At 43.6% G+C, this 19,976-nt stretch overlaps 2 protein-coding genes across 2 annotated transcripts in view; both read right to left on the bottom strand.

The window, feature by feature from the left end:
- The window catches only part of AHCYL2 (adenosylhomocysteinase like 2), a 198,520-nt gene that overhangs the window by 77,895 nt on the left and 100,649 nt on the right, over positions 1 to 19,976 (bottom strand). The window lies entirely within an intron of this gene.
- STRIP2 (striatin interacting protein 2) overlaps positions 1 to 19,976 on the bottom strand; it is a 51,637-nt gene that overhangs the window by 30,268 nt on the left and 1,393 nt on the right. The window contains exon 2 of the mRNA XM_063448311.1: positions 12,886 to 12,955. Within this exon, the coding sequence (XP_063304381.1) occupies positions 12,886 to 12,955 (70 nt within the window). The remainder of the gene's footprint in view (positions 1 to 12,885; positions 12,956 to 19,976) is intronic.

Genomic DNA, 19,976 nt, shown 5'->3' on the forward strand with positions numbered 1-19,976 from the left:
CACCCAGATGCAAGACCACAGGGCACAAAATAGAATTTACAGGACTGTACCCCTTTAATCAGGACTGTCCTTCCTAACTCACATCAGTTGTAAAAGGCTGTAATTATGCTGTTCATTATTATTATTATTTTTTTATTATTACTCTTTAAGACACTAGCGCAGCCTAGTTGTGTAGCTTATAACCAGCACCTTTCCTAAAATCAGGTTTACTTTTGTGAAAAAATGCACTTTGAAAATGGAGCAGGTCTCGTTCAAATGAATGAATCTGCATGTACCTCTAGAAAACAAGTCTAGTAGACAGGTAGAAATGAATACTTCATAAAACAAATAAGAAAAAAAAACCACACACACAAATAGTCAGGTTCCTTGAGGATAATAAGGAAAGAATTATTAAAAATATAGAAATATATTATACAGAGTACATAATGTAATCAGATTCTTCAGAAAGGGCTGGTAAGAAAATAATGAAGAATGCTAAGTAAATAAGAATTGTATCACAGGCAGAAGGCTCACATTGTGATGAAGATCATCTTTCTTTACTAAACCCCAGCAGTAAAGAAAAAAACAATAAAGTTTGAACAAATACAGAAAAAAAAACAAAAAAAACAAAAGAGATAACAAAAAAAGACTGTATATAGAACCAAAGTAACAAAAAAAAGAAAAAAAAAAGAAGAAAAGACTAAACCACTAAATGCATGATGAAAACTTAAACCAAAGAAAAAAAAAAGTATGTAGAAAAATAGTGTGGGGTTTGAATATAGTCATCGCATATTTAATCAATCATATTTAAACCACCACACAATCGTCCCAAGGAATCAACATGTTGCAAAACCCGACAGAACAATTTCTGATAGGTTTTGCCAATGTATTGTAGTCATTAAACGTAAGTTATTAAATAAATCATGTTTGGCAAGGTACAGGTCACAAATGCATTAACGGAAACATCTTTAGAGGTCTGATTAATAGAAAAAATAAAATAGAATCACAAGCCTTGCAATGCCCACATTTAAAAATACCTTTCGTGGGTGTTACCACATGAGTCCTTGAGACTTTTTGCTCTCCCAAAGATCATCGAAGGATATGGTAGAATCACATCTTTCAAGTTAGAGCCACGTCTCAAAATCTTGAGGAATACTTTTGCTACCTTCCAATACATGTCAAACGTACCCAATTTTTGGGCAGTACGGATGGAGATCTACTGGAGGGCTTGTGTTGACTGATTTATTTGCTGAACTTGCCATGAGCTGATGTGTTTCCCTGGGGTAACTTTAGGCCTAGAATCTCTCTTTCTTAACTCCTGGCCACCTTTTCAAAATCAAACAAGCTGGAACAATTGCAGTTTGCACGTAAATATTGTCCTTAAGAGATATTGGTTCTCAAATGTCGGGGATGGTAACACTGCCAGTGTAGCAAACTATTTGTGGCAGTTTTTCTAAACAAAGTTGTTTCCACCCCGCCATCTTCCAAGATGGTAATGTTTAAATCTAGAAATACTAAATTGTAATGATTTTAAATAATGTTTAATGCCATAAATAAAGCATACTAGGGTTAATGCTTTAGAGGCACCACTAGGGGTAGTATGTAGGATTAACTTCCATTAGATGGTTTGCTTATGGTAGTGACATCATAGGCCAGCCTCCTCTAAGGAAGTTACCTCCCAGAAAGCATCCCTCTGGGAGTAAAAACCAGATGTAATAGAAATTCATTCTCTCTCTCTCTCTCCACTGTGCCCAGAATGTAGACTATCAGCTCAGATTCCTCAGCCCCAGTCAAGGGCTCTGGACATTTGTAAATTATGTTTTAGTCTGTCCATGTTCTCTATTACATTGTACTGTAATCCATTGTTATTGCTATCATCTGTTATAGCCTCTGCTACTTACTAGAATAATATTAAATATACATTTAAAGGGGCGGGCCTGACTGCTGAGCTGAGAGGATGCTTGCCTCAACAGCTCCTGCTATTTGGGGCAAAAGGCGGATTTCGGACACCAAAACAGCACTGAAATGGCACAAAGATGCCACCAAGTGACAGGAGATACCGGGGCACACGCACAGAAACCACCCAAGCGACAATGTAACAAAGGTGTACCCGAAATTACGGCGAAGCCTACCAGCTCTGGGCCCCCGTTCCCCTCTCCCCCTGGACCGGTGGGGGTTATCCCGGTCTACCCCCACTCGATCCCCCAGCAAGGGGACGAGACCGCAACAGTGACACGACGTCCTGTGGACCCTGGTAAGGCACATAAACTGGCGGAGACCTCCCACACCGCAGCCCTGTGCATTGCCAGAAAAGAAACAGAGCTCCAGCTTGCCGCAATTTTCAGCTCCTACTGGGAGAAGCTAGAGGCCTGTATGCGACCTTCTGACCGGGAGACCCAGCCAGAGGGTAAGCTACAAAGCCCCACACAGGTGGTCACACGGCGGGATGCAGGAACTCCCACATGCTCCACACGCATTCAAGGCCGGCGCCGTAGAGGTTCCATCTCAAAATCAGACTCCTGTTGCCTCATTAACTACAGTAGCAGCCCGAAATCTGCTCTCAGGGCCACAGGAGCGAACAAGACAAAGTGCCCAAGACTACCTCACCGGCAAGCACTGACTCGGAACAGGCCCGTGAAAGCACAGCGCAACCGAATTGTGTAAGGAGACGGCGGGGCGTGAAGCCCAAAATGGCAGCAACACCAGGTCAGACTAGCAGCAGCCCACAACCAAAACATGGGGCACTTTCAGAATTGATACAGACAATGGGAAATCTGCGTACCCCACCAAATGTGCTTCCTTTCCACAACTGGACTACCGGAGACAGTATTCTGCCGAGGTGACACACCAGCCCTCATTCCCAGTGCATCTGTAAGGCCTCCAGGGCCGGCATCGGCTTAACAATAAGGACTGTGTCGGGGACTAGTACTGATCCAGACCACCTACAAGAGGATAGTCCGCACAGCCAACAATCAGTTTGACACATCTATAAGCTTCTGTGCCTCTCTGCTCATAGAATTAGAGATGGTCATAAGGGCAGTTATTTCTCTATTTAATATTAAGTGACCAGTGCCCATTGGTACTTTCACTAGCAAGATAAGCATGTTAGTCCAACTTGTATAAAGGTTTCATATTAGCATGTAAGCCAGAGGCTCTCTACCCTCATAGCTGAGCTACCCCTCTGGGAGGCTGTCTAGTTTAACTCCTAACTTTTTTCTATTCTTGGAGACAAACTCAGATTGTACTAAAAACCTGTTCTAGTTACTACACAACCAAGCTTAGCATGCCCTTGTGATCCATGTTATAAGGCAGTCAGGTACTCAGAGGAGGGCATAGGCTGAGCAAGGCAAAAATCATAGGTGGCACACCATAGAAAGAGCTAAAGTTTTAGTTGTCTTTGTATTGTGCATTTACCTAACCTGGGATATTCACTTAGTTACTCTACAGCGAAACATTAGTTAAACTTCACACGCTCCTATAAGTCTAGTCAGATACCAAGCTTAGTTAAGCCTCTTTAATACAAGTCCTAACTTGTATTACACTACTGTTTACTCTTCCTACTGTAGAAAACTAAACAACAAAAGTGCAACATTATTCATGCCAAACAAATGTTCTTCTATGTACATTGAAATGCTGGCAACAGCTGGTGTGGCAATGCGAGCCAATATGTCATGCATTATCTATATACGGATTTTTAAAAAAAAATTTTTTTTTTTTTTAAATATACACATTTTAACCCCTTAATGACCAAACTTCTGGAATAAAAGGGAATCATGACATGTCACACATGTCATGTGTCCTTAAGGGGTTAAAGTACGTTGTGTATTTTCTATCCACATATTCAACCATAATACAAAAACAAAACAAAAAAAACTATAAATATTAATGCAGCTTATTGTATGTGAATGAAAACATTAATATTCATATTTAAGCAACGGACACAACACCAATTCCCTATCGTCTATGACATGTGTTTGCGTTAAATCAATGTCATTATTATTGAGAACCATCACCATTTCCTCAAATAGTGCTATGGTGCCAGTCCATAAAATATAGATATCATCTCAAAAAATGATTAGTAAATTTTTAGTTAGTAGACATGTGCACCATAGTTTCCTCACACTAACTTAAAAAGGAGGTTGGTAGAACTTGGCGCACAGGCTGACCCCATAGCAGTTCCCTTGAGTTGGAGGTAATATTTTCCATTGAAAGTAAGGCAATCATGTGTCAGAACGAAATTGAGCAAGGCTAAAATGAATGATTTTTCAATAGTACTAAACTGAAGCACAGGCTTTCAGACCTTTTCCATGAGGAATGTTGTTGTATAATGAAACAAAGACTGGTTACTAGGGTATAGTGAGGAAATGTCTCGTTTTCCAATACTAGAAGTGATTGTTTGGTGTCACGCAAAAAGGAATCTAACTTGGAGGCCAAAGATAAGACATCTATAAATTTACTGGCTCATTCTGCCAAGTTGCTATTTCCAGGATGGGTCTTGCAGGAGTATTCTCAAGGTTTATTTGTACCTTTGGAAGCATGAATAACATTACTACAGTTAAATTGCTTTGAGACACAATTAATTCATATTAAAGGGACACTAGTTACCCAGACCACTTTAGCTCAATGAAGTGGTCTGGGTGCCAGGTCCCTCAGGTTTTAACCCTGCAGATGCAAACATAGCAGTTTCAGAGAAACTGCTATGTTTACATTGCAGGGTTAAGCCAGCCTCTAGTGGCCTCTAGTTATAAGCTACCAATTTTATGCCTCCATCGCGCAGAGGGTCCATAGGAAAGCATTGAGAAATGCTTTCCTATTGACAGCTTGAATGCGAGCGCGGCGCTTGCCGCGCATGCGCATTCGGCTCTGCTGACATCGACAGAGGGAGCTGCCGTTGGCAGGGGAGGAGATGTCACCAGCACCGAGGGAGCCCAGCGCTGGAATAAGGTGAGTAACTGAAGGAGTTTGAATCCCTTCAGTGCCACGGGAGGGGGACCCTGAGGGTGGGGGCACCCTCAGGACACTATAGTGATCTTTTAATCAATAGAGATAGTATTGTTCATTCATGCCGGGTGCACATATGCCTTTAAGTTTCCAAAAAAAAAAAAATTTAACAAAGGCTCTCCTTTTAGTACTTTATAGAAGGAAGTGTCTGATAGAGGAGTCATGCATATGTCTATGTAGTGTTGCTTATTCAGGAGGACAATATAGGCACATAAGTGCCTGCCTTTCTTTGCATGTGAGATTTTTGGTTGCATGACTAGTCCAGAGGGTGACTATAATTTGTTGGTGCACATTTGTACAAATAGATCCACACTTGGAATCTCTAAGACTTGGAATAAACCAACTCAAGAGTTTAAAGTGTGTTAGGGAATTAGATGTGTCTTGTTTAGAAAGCATATCTACCAATGATTGGTTGAATTCAAAATCTCCAGAGGTCAGACCTATGTCTTGCATGGTTTTCAAATTCTTCTTTTTGTGTAAGCCATGAAGGGCCAGTTTATGGCCAAATAAAGTTATTGTCCTTGGTCCAATCAATAGGTTGGCAGATGGTGTTGGAACAAAGGAAAGTCCTTATTCTCAAGTCAAAATCCTATATAATTAGAACTACTGCATGTAACTTAAAAAAATAATAATAATATTTTGGTCACTCAGCATGTTAAAAAGAAATACATTGTGTGGGCTGATGCCCTTAGAGTTCACATACAGTAGCAGAGACAGTTATCGCCTTGTGCACAGCAACATGCAGAGCGATTAAAAAAAACAAAAACAAAAAACAAATTTATAACAAGTTAGTCAACAAGTATAATACAATAAGATAAGTCCCACTGGAAACATAATTAATAAGGTATATTCAGTAACGGTGTGTCTCGCAAAGGCTTCAGTGCTCCAGAGGGATAGCCCCCTCCAGGGATTAACATCAGTAGGTTATTTTAGCGCTATTGTTGATAGTACGGGGGAGGAGAGGGGAGAGTCGGAGCTAGCACTAGAATGAACATCTCTAACATATAAAAAAACAAGTTACCTGCACTCTTTCCTTAATCCCTATGTATATTTAAACAAATGGAGGTCATTTAGTTACTCCAATGGCAATTGGAGGGAATGCCTGCCTGCCAACGTCAAGGCAGACCCCCCCCTAAGCGGGTCCTACACTGACCCTTCACCTTGAGCTTCTGGCAAAGACATCTCTAATGAGACAGAGAGGGGCATTTCTTTTATATACACCCCTATATATTTATTAACCCATGGGATGGGCGGCAGCATTGTAAGAAAGCTGTGTGATACAAAAAGTGAATACAAATACAGAAAGATAAGTCCTGCGCTCACTCCCATCACTCTCTGAGGAGATGCTGATTTTGACTTGTGCTGGCTTTGCCCCTGATCTGCCTCCTTGACAGTCTCAGTCAATCCTATTGGAAAGCAGGGCCGCCATCAGTCTGGGCCCCTGGGGGCCCACCTCCAAATTCACCCACAGGAATACATACACAGACACAAACTGACACAGACACACACAGAAAGATACACACATACTAACAGATACAAATACTGAAACAGACATACACACATACAGGCATACTCACACACACATGCATAAGGAGATACAGATATACACACACTGACATACATACTCACATAGACACACATACAGGGAGTGCAGAATTATTAGGCAAGTTGTATTTTTGAGGATTAATTTTATTATTGAACAACAACCATGTTCTCAATGAACCCAAAAAACTCATTAATATCAAAGCTGAATATTTTTGGAAGTAGTTTTTAGTTTGTTTTTAGTTATAGCTATTTTAGGGGGATATCTGTGTGTGCAGGTGACTATTACTGTGCATAATCAGGGCCATCCTTAGGCATTTGGGTGCCATGTGCAAAAAATCTTCACAGCGCCCCCCCCCCCCTCCCCCACTCCTTACCCCTTCCCACACACACTGTCACACACACACACACACACACAGGCAGGCAGACAGCCATACACACACACACACAAACACACTCAGGCAGTCATACACAGACAGCCACACACAAACACACACACAGACATAGAATGTGACGGCAGATAAGAACCATTCGGCCCATCTAGTCTGCCCCGACAGTCACACATAGGCAGTCACACACAAACAGGCAGACAGCCACACACACACACACACAGGCAGACAGCCACACACACAGCCACACACAAACACACAGGCAGACATCCAAACACACAGAGGCAAACAGCCACACACACAGTCACACACACACACAGACAAACAGTCACACACACAGTCTCACACACGCGCAGACAGTCTCACACACGCGCAGACAGTCTCACACACACAAACATAGGCAAACAGTCACACACACACACAGGCAGACAGACAGCCACACACACACAGTCAGACACACACACTCACTAACAGACAAACACACTCACAGACACACTAACACACACACACACACACTAACAGACACACACACACTAACAGACACACACACACACCAACATACACACACACACTAACAGACACAGACACACACACACTAACAGACACAGACACAGACACACTAACAGACACACACACACTAACAGACACACACTAACAGACAGACACACACACTAACAGACAGACACACACACTAACAGACACACACACTAACAGACACAGACACACACACTAACAGACACAGACACACACACTAACAGACACAGACACACACACTAACAGACACAGACACACACACTAACAGACACAGACACACACTAACAGACACAGACACACACACTAACAGACACACACACTAACAGACACACACACTAACAGACACACACACTAACAGACACACACACCCACTAACATACACAGACACACACTAACAGACACACACACTAACAGACACAGACACACACACTCATCCACATTATCAAATTTTTTTAAATTTATTTAGACAACCCCCCCCAGCCTCCTTACCTTTGGGAATGCTGGGGGGGTCTCTTCCTCCCTGGTGGTCCAGTGGCTGCTGGGCTGGGCGGGCGGCGCTGGCAGGCGGCTGGCGAGGGAGCACTTCCTCTGAGCTGTATGCTCAGCTCCCTCGCGTGCCGCACAGTGAGGCTGGGAGGCGGAGCCGGAATATGACGTCATATTCCGGCTCCCAGCCTCACTCTGCGGCGCGCGAGGGAGCTGAGCATACAGCTCAGAGGAAGTGCTCCCTCGCCAGCCGCCCACCAGCGCCGCCCGACCGCCCAGTCTGTTAGCCGCAAGGCTAACAAGACATTTGCCTTGGGGGGCGGCTTTTTTTGCCGCCCCCTGGAAAATGCCGCCCAAGGCAAATGCCTTGTTAGCATTGCGGCTAACAGACATGCTGTGTGAGCTATGCGGCCGCAGGGCGCCCCCTGCACCATTGCGCCCTGTGCGGCCGCACAGCTCGCACACCCCTAAGGCCGGCCCTGTGCATAATTATTAGGCAACTTAACAAAAAACAAATATATACCCATTTCAATTATTTATTTTTACCAGTGAAACCAATATAACATCTCAACATTCACAAATATACATTTCTGACATTCAAAAACATAACAAAAACAAATCAGTGACCAATATAGCCACCTTTCTTTGCAAGGACACTCAAAAGCCTGCCATCCATGGATTCGGTCAGTGTTTTGATCTGTTCACCATCAACATTGCGTGCAGAAGCAACCACAGCCTCCCAGACACTGTTCAGAGAGGTGTACTGTTTTCCCTCCTTGTAAATCTCACATTTGATGATGGACCACAGGTTCTCAATGGGGTTCAGATCAGGTGAACAAGGAGGCCATGTCATTAGATTTTCTTCTTTTATACCCTTTCTTGCCAGCCACGCTGTGGAGTACTTGGACGCGTGTGATGGAGCATTGTCCTGCATGAAAATCATGTTTTTCTTGAAGGATGCAGACTTCTTCCTGTACCACTGCTTGAAGAAGGTGTCTTCCAGAAACTGGCAGTAGGACTGGGAGTTGAGCTTGACTCCATCCTCAACCCGAAAACCAGTACTCCACCTCCACCTTGCTGGCGTCTGAGTCAGACTGGAGCTCTCTGCCCTTTACCAATCCAGCCATGGGCCCATCCATCTGGCCCATCAAGACTCACTCTCATTTCATCAGTCCATAAAACCTTAGAAAAATCAGTCTTGAGATATTTCTTGGCCCAGTCTTGACGTTTCAGCTTGTGTGTCTTGTTCAGTGGTGGTCGTCTTTCAGCCTTTCTTACCTTGGCCATGTCTCTGAGTATTGTACACCTTGTGCTTTTGGGCACTCCAGTGATGTTGCAGCTCTGAAATATGGCCAAACTGGTGGCAAGTGGCATCTTGGCAGCTGCACGCTTGACTTTTCTCAGTTCATGGGCAGTTATTTTGCGCCTTGGTTTTTCCACACGCTTCTTGCGACCCTGTTGGCTATTTTGAATGAAACGCTTGATTGTTCGATGATCACGCTTCAGAAGCTTTGCAATTTTAAGAGTGCTGCATCCCTCTGCAAGATATCTCACTATTTTTGACTTTTCTGAGCCTGTCAAGTCCTTCTTTTGACCCATTTTGCCAAAGGAAAGGAAGTTGCCTAATAATTATTCACATCTGATATAGGGTGTTGATGTCATTAGACCACACCCCTTCTCATTACAGAGATGCACATCACCTAATATGCTTAATTGGTAGTAGGCTTTCGAGCCTATACAGCTTGGAGTAAGTCAACATGCATAAAGAGGATGATGTGGTCAAAATACTCATTTGCCTAATAATTCTGCACTCCCTGTATATACATGCAGACATACATACTGACAGACATACATACAGTTGCAAAAAAAAAAAGTATGTGAAGCCTTTGGAATGATATGGATTTCTGCACATATTGGTCATAAAATGTGATCTGATCATCATCTAAGTCACAACAATAGACAAACACACAAAGAATTAAATGTTGCCATGTTTTTATTGAACACACCATGTAAACATTCACAGTGCAGGTGGAAAAAGTAATGACATCTCCAAGAGCTAATTGGAATGAGATGTCAGCCAACTGGAGTCCAATCAATGAGATGAGATTAGAGGTGTTGGTTACAGCTGCCCTGCCCTATAAAAAACACACACCAGTTCTGGGTTTGCTTTTCACAAGAAGCATTGCCTGATGTGAATGATGCCTCACACAAAACAGCTCTCAGAAGACCTACGATTAAGAATTGTTGACTTGCATAAAGCTGGAAAGGGTTATAAAAGTATCTCCAAAAGCCTTGCTGTTCATCAGTCCACGGTAAGACAAATTGTCTATAAATGGAGAAAGTTCAGCACTGCTGCTACTCTCCCTAGGAGTGGCCGTCCTGTAAAGATGACTGCAAGAGCACAGCGCAGACTGCTCAATGAGGTGAAGAAGAATCCTAGAGTGTCAGCTAAAGACTTACAAAAGTGACTGGCAAATGCCAACATCCCTGTTAGCGAATCTACAATACGTAAAACACTAAACAAGAATGGATTTCATGGGAGGATACCACAGAGGAAGCCACTGCTATCCAAACAACACATTGCTGCACGTTTACAGTTTGCACAAGAGCACCTGGATGTTCCACAGCAGTACTGGCAAAATATTCTGTGGACAGATGAAACCAAAGTTCAGTTGTTTGGAAGAAACACACAACACACACAACAATGTGTGGCGAAAAAGAGGCACAGCACACCAACATCAAAACCTCATCCCAACTATGAAGTATGGTGGTGGGGGCATCATGGTTGCCATCATCGAAGGAAAAATGAATTCCCAAGTTCATCAAGACATTTTGCAGGAGAACGTAAGGCCATCTGTCTACCAGCTGAAGTTTAACAGAAGATGGGTGTTGCAACAGGACAATGACCCAAAGCATAGAAGTAAATCAACAACAGAATGGCTTAAACAGAAGAAAATACACCTTCTGAAGTGGCCCAGTCAGTGTCCTGACCTCAACCCGATTGAGATGCTGTGGCATGACCTCAAGAAAGCGATTCACACCAGACATCCCAAGAATATTGCTGAACTGAAACAGTTCTGTAAAGAGGAATGGTCAAGAATTACTCCTGACCATTGTGCACGTCTGATCTGCAACTACAGGAAATGTTTGGTTGAAGTTATTGCTGCCAAAAGAGGTTCAACCAGTTATTAAATCCAAGGGTTCACATACTTTTTCCACCTGCACTGTGAATGTTCACATGGTGTGTTCAATAAAAACATGGCAACATTTCATTCTTTGTGTGTTATTAGTTTAAACAGACTGATTGTCTATTGTTGTGACTTAGATAATGATCAGATCACATTTTATGACCAATTTGTGCAGAAATCCATATGTTTCCTGTGACAAAATGGCTTTTGTCACTGGGTCTGCATGTGACAAACTGCCCTACCCCCCTATCGCTTGGAGGAGCCGGATTGCTAGCCTCTTACCCTGGGATGCTGGCCCGTTAAGTCATGGGGTCTTAAGGCACTTGGGACAGAGCCCTCTGTCTCTGGATCACATCATTCGCCTTACTTGCTTGGATTGTACATTTCCCCTGTTACACTCGTATGTGGGTTCGTGCAGTTTAACTTCCATTACAGCTGGACTAAGGCTGTTCGTACCGACGAACAAACTGCCGAAGGGACGACCACCCAGTCTACGTGTGTGTGTGTGTGTGTGTATGTATGTATGCCAGTATGTGTCTGTCAGTATGTATATATCAGTATGTATGTATGTATGTATGTACAGTTGCAAGAAAAAGTATGTGAACCCTTTGGAATTGTGACAAAATGGCTTTTGTCACTGGGTCTGCATGTGACAAACTGCCCTACCCCCCTATTGCTTGGAGGAGCCGGATTGCTAGCCTCTTACCCTGGGATGCTGGCCCGTTAAGTCATGGGGTCTTAAAGCACTTGGGACAGAGCCCTGGATCACATCATTCGCCTTACTTGCTTGGATTGTACATTTCCCCTGTTACACTCGTATGTGAGTTCGTGCAGTTTAACTTCCATTACAGCTGGACTAAGGCTGTTCGTACCGACGAACAAACTGCCGAAGGGACGACCACCCGGTCTGCGGAGTGTGCTGCTTGTTAGCCACCCAGAAGCTGCAGTTAACCGCAGCTTAATTGTCAAATGCCTCTTCCTTAACTTTGCATTGCAGGAGGGTGGCTGGGGATGATGGGCGAAGGCTGACTCTCCTCTTGGCCTTCAAAAGGCTGTGTCCTCCTTTCCGCGCGGAGTAAGCTGGGAGGAAGTGACTAGCCGTCACTTCCTCCCAGCAGCACTTGTGTGCGGCTGCATTTATTTATTTATTTTAAATGGGCTCGGCCGCGCTATTACAGCGCTGACCGGGCCCCTGAAGATCATAGGGCCCATTGGGTGGCCCTAAATGCTTGAGCCACCTGATGGGCCCTGGTGCAAATGCACCTGCGGCAGTTCCGCTGCTCCACGCGGGGCCCGGGCGGCCAGGCCCGTGACAACCGTCATGGTTGTCACCCCCTGATGGCGGCCCTGTGGGAAAGCATTGTAATTGGCATAGAGAAGCACTTCTGATGATGTCAGCTAAGTAGGCAGATCATGGGCAGAGCCAACAGCAGCAGCAGACTGGAATAAAAGTAAGATTTTACTATAGCTATGGAGTCAGTGGCGGGGGGGGGGGCTAGATTGTGTATTTAACACTATAGGGTCAGGAATTCTTGTTTGTGTTCCTGACCCTATAGTGTTCCTTTAATTGCCAAGTCAAGTCAAAGTATTCTGTAAGGAACATTCCCATCAGTTCCATTCCCCCTAAATCCATTTTAGAATATTTATCCTGAAAGGTATATGTAGATTCAAATGGCTCTCTCTCCAGTATGGCATTCATGTAGTACTTAATACAAAACAATCAATCAATGGTGGAATCTAGCTGTCTAGCTAAATGTGTACCTTACCTGCTAATTCTGCCGTAGCATGATCAGTATCATCATACTCAAACTCCACATTGATGCAGTCCAGAGAGCCCTGTTGATGAAATTTAGAAACAATTGAGAATGATCAAATTTAAGTTGGCAATTCTGTTCCTATGATATCATTCTACCATGTTACAGAGTTCACTATTTGTACCAGTTTTATTTAAGTATTCTATATATCTGAACTCCAAGCTACATCTGCTGCATTGCATATATCCTAAAGCATGAACTACACCACTGATGGATACATTTTCAATGTCTAGTTTATTCGGACATGCTCTATGTTCCCTGATTTTTTATATTCTATAATGAACAGGCTCAACAAATACATCCTCAGGTGGGAATTTAACCCATACCTTCTACCTAGAGATTGGAGTTTCTCATTTGGCTACAATTACTACAGTCATGGCATTGGTATAACCGTATTATACTAAAATATATAATTTTGGGTGTTTTTAATATGGCTTTGTGAGTTCAAGAGTGAGTTTAAAGTTGCTCTGTCACCTCAAACTTACCTTTCTCCTATCTTTTCCTCTTCTCTTCCGTTTTAAGAATCTGTTCTTCATTTCTGATCTATTTCTCTTTAAAACATAAGAAAAAGCAAGGACTACTCTGTCTTATGTATTTTTCCTACGCTCGGCAATCTTTACAAAGGATTGAGTTTATGGCATAAGGCAATCTACTTTTTCTTTGTCAAGATAGTGGAGCTTGCCTTATGCTCCAGCCTGTCAAGCGAAGGAAAAATACGTAATACAAAGCAGTCCCTACTTTGCCTTGTACTTTAACCCCTTAAGGACCAAACTTCTGGAATAAAAGGGAATCATGACAGGTCACACATGTCATGTGTCCTTAAGGGGTTAAAGACAATAGATAAAATATTAAGAAAAGACGAAAGACGGCAAGCAGCCATACTGAAAGGACGCAAATGCATCAAGCTCAGATCGAAAAACGCTTAACTAAGTACAAAAACGGAGGAAAACCTACCCTGAAAGCACCCTTGGAGGCAGCCTGTTACCCAGAGGGCATGGGGCGACGTAGCAAAAAGCCTAAGCCGGACAGACCCCCTACCACCGCGGATATATCGGTGATCTCCTGCGGAGGCCTCAACACTCCCAAAGGCCTGCAATGGCGCTGTAACGGACCGTTTCACTTACAAGAGGATAAAACCCAGTTTAGGCGATATCCCCCTTTCCAGATGCACAGGCAGCTACTGCAAACACCGTTCTCCCGACTGGAACCACACGAACACTGGAACAGCTGAACAAGAAAAGCAGACATCGGCTTACACTCCTGGCAGTCAGCATACAATCCAATTCCCCCAAAGAACGAGACGACACATCGCTTTGAGGGTTAAGCAGGAACTCTGGACTGGCTCATCCAGCTCGGCTTTTATTTCCATCTCACACATACAGGCCACACCCAGGGGGAGGCATAAAATAACCAATGACATAGATGTTACCTCCCACACATCCACTCCCGTTACTGTGACACATAATCCCATTATGCATACAGTGTAAAATATACTTTTACACAACTTTCATAACTTTAAAACCATACATCACATTCACATAAAAATACATATCCACAATCAATCCATTCAGGGGAACAACATATTAAAAAATGGCATGAATCCGACCAGGGGTTCAAAAGTTACTAAAAGTATCTTTTGTCCCTCCTGGCTGGCAGAAAAACATCCCCACAATGCACCCTGGTTTCCTCCCTTCTGCCCTGGAGTTAATTGGAGAAGTAATCCAATTATCCAGGACTAGAGGCAGACTCCATTAACCACATGGTTGCAAAACGACATAAAAACACTTTAAAATACATAAAGTCACATTTTACACATAACACACAGACATTTCACATATCCCCAGATAGCTCAGGTCTGAGTGCACATTATTAGGTGAATGGCACTCAGACCAACCGAATACAGTTTAATCGCCATAGAGCCAAAGTCTTTCCCATAGTCTTTCATTATATGAATAGGCTCCATGGTATAGCTACCTGGGGTATCACATTCCCATAAAGTCTGGTCCATAGTCCAAAGGCAAGAGGCGGGCAATCAGCCCCCTCCAAGGACACGTGGCGAGGTCGGTTTCGCCACAGATGGAGAGCCGGTAAAACCTGTCCAGCGAGGCATCTGTGCCTGAAGAGGGTGACTACGGTGAATTGGCTATGAGCAGACCGATCCACTCACCTACACAGCATCCGATTACAGAGGAGACACTGAGGGACAAGCTTGGTGAGCTGCGCCACAATATTGCAGCTGACATCGGCAAGTTCTGCGAAGAGATTAGCAGTGTATACAGTAGAGCAGCAACTCCTGGCCCTGCAAAAGGTCCAAAGCCAACACCAAGACAGCATGGCAGCGATGGAAGATAAAAAGCGCTGGAAGAACATCAAAGTTTGCGACCTACCTGATGCAGTGGAGACAGATGAACTACCACACCTATTTCGCAGAATGTTCAGCATGCTCTTTACGGCCAGACAGACCAAAGGGATGCCCCTGGATAGTTGGTACCGGATCTCGAGGCAACAGACAGGTACCACAGAAGGGGGGAAAGATGTAATCATCCGATTCCAGCAAGGCCGAGACCGCCTAGCCGTCATGGCAGCCGTGCGTAATAAGTCCCCTTTACACTTTGAGGGCTATTCCTTAACCTTCTACCCCGATCTATCCAAGGCCACCATGGACTGGAGATGGCCCCTGAGACCCCTAACTAAGGAGCTCCTAGCACACAACATACCTTACCGATGGGGTACACCCAGAAGCCTGATCATACCCAAAGATACTGGGAACATCAAAGTGCATGAAGCAGCAGAGATCCCGGCCATAATGCAGATGCTCGAACTGGACAAGCAAGTACCTAAGCAAACTGCGCACACCAACACCATGAGCCCCGTAGTCTGGAATCCTACTACATTGCGCCCATTTGTACTAGCGGCCCAGAGAGGAGAAGCAGCATCCACATCGGTGCCCTGAACTCTTTGCAACCAATGCGGCCTAATGCTGTAAAGTTTTGTTTATTATTTCTAAAACCTCCATGAGTACCGTTGCAAATCTATAGTTTTAGTACATATGGCATAAGAAATGTACCTCTTAAGAGAATTTCCCACACACTGCTCCAGCTTTTCTCCCCCCTCCCCCCCCCTCCCTTTACCATCAGGTCTACTGATATTACCATCCCATTCAGGGCCGGCCTTAGGGGTGTGCGAGCTGTGCGGCCGCACAGGGCGCCATGGAGCAGGGGGCGCCGTGCGGCCGCACAGCCGATTTAAAAAAAAATAATTTTTTTTTTTTTTTTTAAATTTGCAGCGGGGGCGGAGCTTACCGTGCGGCGGGGGCGGAGCTAAAAGCGCCGGAAAACTGCTGCAGGGGAAGCAGGAAGGAGTCCCTGCTTCCCCACCAAACAGTCACCAGGAGCTGCACTGCCTCCACAATTAACTCCACAGGTAACTGTGTGATTGTCAGGTGAGTGTGACTCTCTGCCTATGTGTATGACTGTCTGCCTCTGTGTGTGTGTGTGTGTGTTACTGTCTGTGTGTGTGTGTGTATGACTGTCTGCCTCTGTGTGTCTGTGTGTATGACTGTCTGCCTCTGTGTGTGTGTCTGTGTGTATGACTGTCTGCCTCTGTGTGTATGACTATCTGCCTGTGTGTGTCTGTGTGTGTGTGTGTGTATGACTGTCTGCGTGTGTGTGTGTATAACTGTCTGCCTCTGTGTGTATTACTGTCTGCCTCTGGGTGTTTGTCTGTGTGTATTACTGTCTGCCTCTGTGTGTGTGACTGTGTATGACTGCCTCTGTGTGTATGACTGCCTCTGTGTGTATGACTGTCTGCCTCTGTGTGTATGACTGTCTGCCTCTGTGTGTATGAGTGTATGACTGTCTGCGTGTGTGTGTGTGTGTGTGTGTGTATGACTGTCTGCCTCTGTGTGTATGACTGTGTGTGTGTCTGTGTGTATTACTGTCTGCCTCTGTGTGTGTCTGTGTGTATTACTGTCTGTGTGTATGACTGACTGTCTGCCTGTGTGTGTCTGTGTGTGTCTGTGTGTGTGTGTGTGTGTATGCCTGTGTGTGTGTGTATGACTGTCTGCTTGTGTGTGTGTGGATGTCTTCCTGTGTGTGTATGGCCGTCTGACTGTGTGTGTGTGTGTGTGTGTGTGTGTGTGTGTGTGTGTGTCACATACAACCAATACACGCATATCACACACTGTTAATATACCCATTACAAATATCACACATAGCATACATATCACACACAGTCATCACACGTACTATTACATACACAGACAACACAAACATAACAGCATACATGGATGACGGGGGGGGGGGGGGGGGCGCTGTGAAGATTTTTCGCACAGGGAGTCTAAATGCCTAAGGCCGGCCCTGATCCCATTAGCTTACAAAGGGGGCACAAGCCTCTCTAACCAGCATTAAGACCCTGGACCCTATTCCACTCTTCTCTATTAGAGGCATCTCATGCACCCTGCTCCGCTTGTACACACAGAATACCTATTTGGTGACCTTAGACTGGGGTTGCATTCTAGGCGCCCACTGGTAATAGCAACGAAATACACAAAAAATGTGCTATGTTATTGATGCCTACAATTGTTTACCTGCATTGAAAGAACAACTTGCACTAGCTGTTGTGGCTCTGAAAGCCTATCTGTAATGTTTTTTGCACTACAAAAATAAAGAATAAAAAAACAACAACAAAAAAAACAACAAAAAGACAATAGCAGAAAGGTAAGTTTGAGGTGACAGTCACTTTAAGAGCAACAGGAAGTCTAGTACTAGCATACCAATTGATGCTCTGTAGGAAGCCAATCAGAGTGCACAGTTTAATGAATGGCAGATACTAGCATAAGGACATAGTGGGCAATCAATAACATACGGCCATCAAGCAGAAACGTTAATGTTAAGATAGGAGATGCTGGAAGGGGAGCTTGTTTCTCTGATTTAGCCATCTCGGGAAGACTGGTAAAGTTAGTATTAAAACGGACAAGTGTCTTTTTTAATCTTACACTTTATAAAAGATCTATTTTGCAATGTTAGTGGTTTATCTATGAATAACAAAAATTAACCAAGTTTTAATTTAAAGGGACTCTAAGTACCAAAGCCACTACATCTTAATGAAGAGGTATTGGCTAATATATACCATGTCCCTTCTTTTACAATGGAAAACATTGCCGTTTCTGAGGAATGAATTTGGTAGAGAGAAAGCCTCTAGTGACTGTCAGACTTGCAGCACTTCCTACATCATTTGATATATGAGTGCCTATCGTATACATTAGCCATGCTGTCATGGTGCTTGAAATGTTCCTCTGACTTAATTTACGGTAAATGAAACCTTGTTGGATACACCACACATTGATTCAATGTATCTATTTCTATGTTCTATGCTGTTTATCAGAGCTTTACTTTTCCATATCAGACCTTCATGCTAATGTGACATTTGCAGGCTAATTTCTGTTGATGCTGGAGGGATCGGGTTTTAAATAATGACCAACATTAACACTGGTGTCCGCAGGGACTTGTGTATGCACCCTAATTATGTCTCTCCTTAAAAGAACACTGAGTACCACAACTACTGTAGGCACCTGGCACCATCCCATTAGAAGTACTCAAACCTCCCATACCCCATTAAGACTTCTCCTGCAGGAGAAGCCAGGTTTCTCTATAGAGCTTAGCCTGGCTTATACAAGGTTGCACTCATTGGTTGAGAGTGCTCAAATGCCACACTCAGACAATCTATGGTCCTTCTTACCTCTCTAAAAAGTCAACTGGATTCTCCTAAAGGAGAAGACCAGGTTCAGGATATGTGGCCACGTGCACCCATCAGGACCAAGATAAGTTGGTTGCTTTAAAATGGTTTGACTACCCACAGTAGAACAATGCAAAGACACCAATCACACCATAATCACTACAGAGGTTTGTAGTTGTTATTGTGCTTGGAGAGTACTTTTAAGCTGTACCAGTGATGACTAGAGCTTAAATGTTAAATTACTGTACTAGAATAAATTGGTAATCCACAACTCATTCTCCATTTAGTGGAAAGTCTCACTAGTCATAGAGCAAAAGTGAGAAGGTTTCTTTGTCTACTTAAATGCGCTGCACACTTGAATACATTCAATAAAATACAGTGTTTTATATTTCCATCCTCAAACACTATGTATAATAAATGATGGGATACATTTATAAAAGTGCGCAGGAAAATAAATAAATATATGTTTAAGGCCAAAGGCCTGTATTTGCGGAAGGAGTTTATCCTATAAAAACCCTGTCCCCCCTTACTTGAGACGTTCCGTTTCAGGTCATACCACCCACCTCACTCCTTAATTTATTTATTCCATTCTTCATGTTGGTGGGCTCTCCCTTATTTACAGGCCTATCCATAAGTTGGTTTTGGCAAACCACAAACGACTTACCACCACTAATTAATACATACTACTATCATGTTTCCGAAATGATTTTTATAATCAAATAGTGATTATAAAAACTGAGCAATAATTAACTAATTTCAAGTTACAGTTTTTATTATGCAGCTAAAAGTAAGTTAGTAAGTGGGCAACATAATGGATAGCATTAGATGCTTCACTTTGAACAGAATATTTTATTCATCCACGCAACATTTAAACCTTTATAATGCCTACTTTTTGATCCAGGCCCGAATATGTCAGCTGAGGGCTTGCAGCAAGCACTGCAGAAGCTAAAAATAAGTTGTTTGCAGTCAAATCAAGCTGCCTACCTATTTCTGGAACTGTACTCACTTCTAAATAAAGTACCTTTTCAAATATAAACTTTTATACGGTTAAAGTAATTTAATCTAACACTTCAAACAAAGAAGCCACTACGGTGGTTATGGTGCAGGGATTGCAGTCTCCCAAATATCAGTAGCCAAGCCATTTGCTAATGATTTGACAATTTATCTTGGATCCAATGGCCATTGTCTGATTCCTCCACTTTTGATATAAGCCCTGCACTGCCAGGTTGCCTCAGTGAATAGAGCTTCGGGCTCTTACAACAGACTTGGCCAGCGGCCTGCCTGCCCAAGCTAAGTTGTTTAACCAC

This window comes from Pelobates fuscus, chromosome 3, assembly GCF_036172605.1.
Source record: "Pelobates fuscus isolate aPelFus1 chromosome 3, aPelFus1.pri, whole genome shotgun sequence".
NCBI classification, from domain to species: domain Eukaryota; kingdom Metazoa; phylum Chordata; class Amphibia; order Anura; family Pelobatidae; genus Pelobates; species Pelobates fuscus.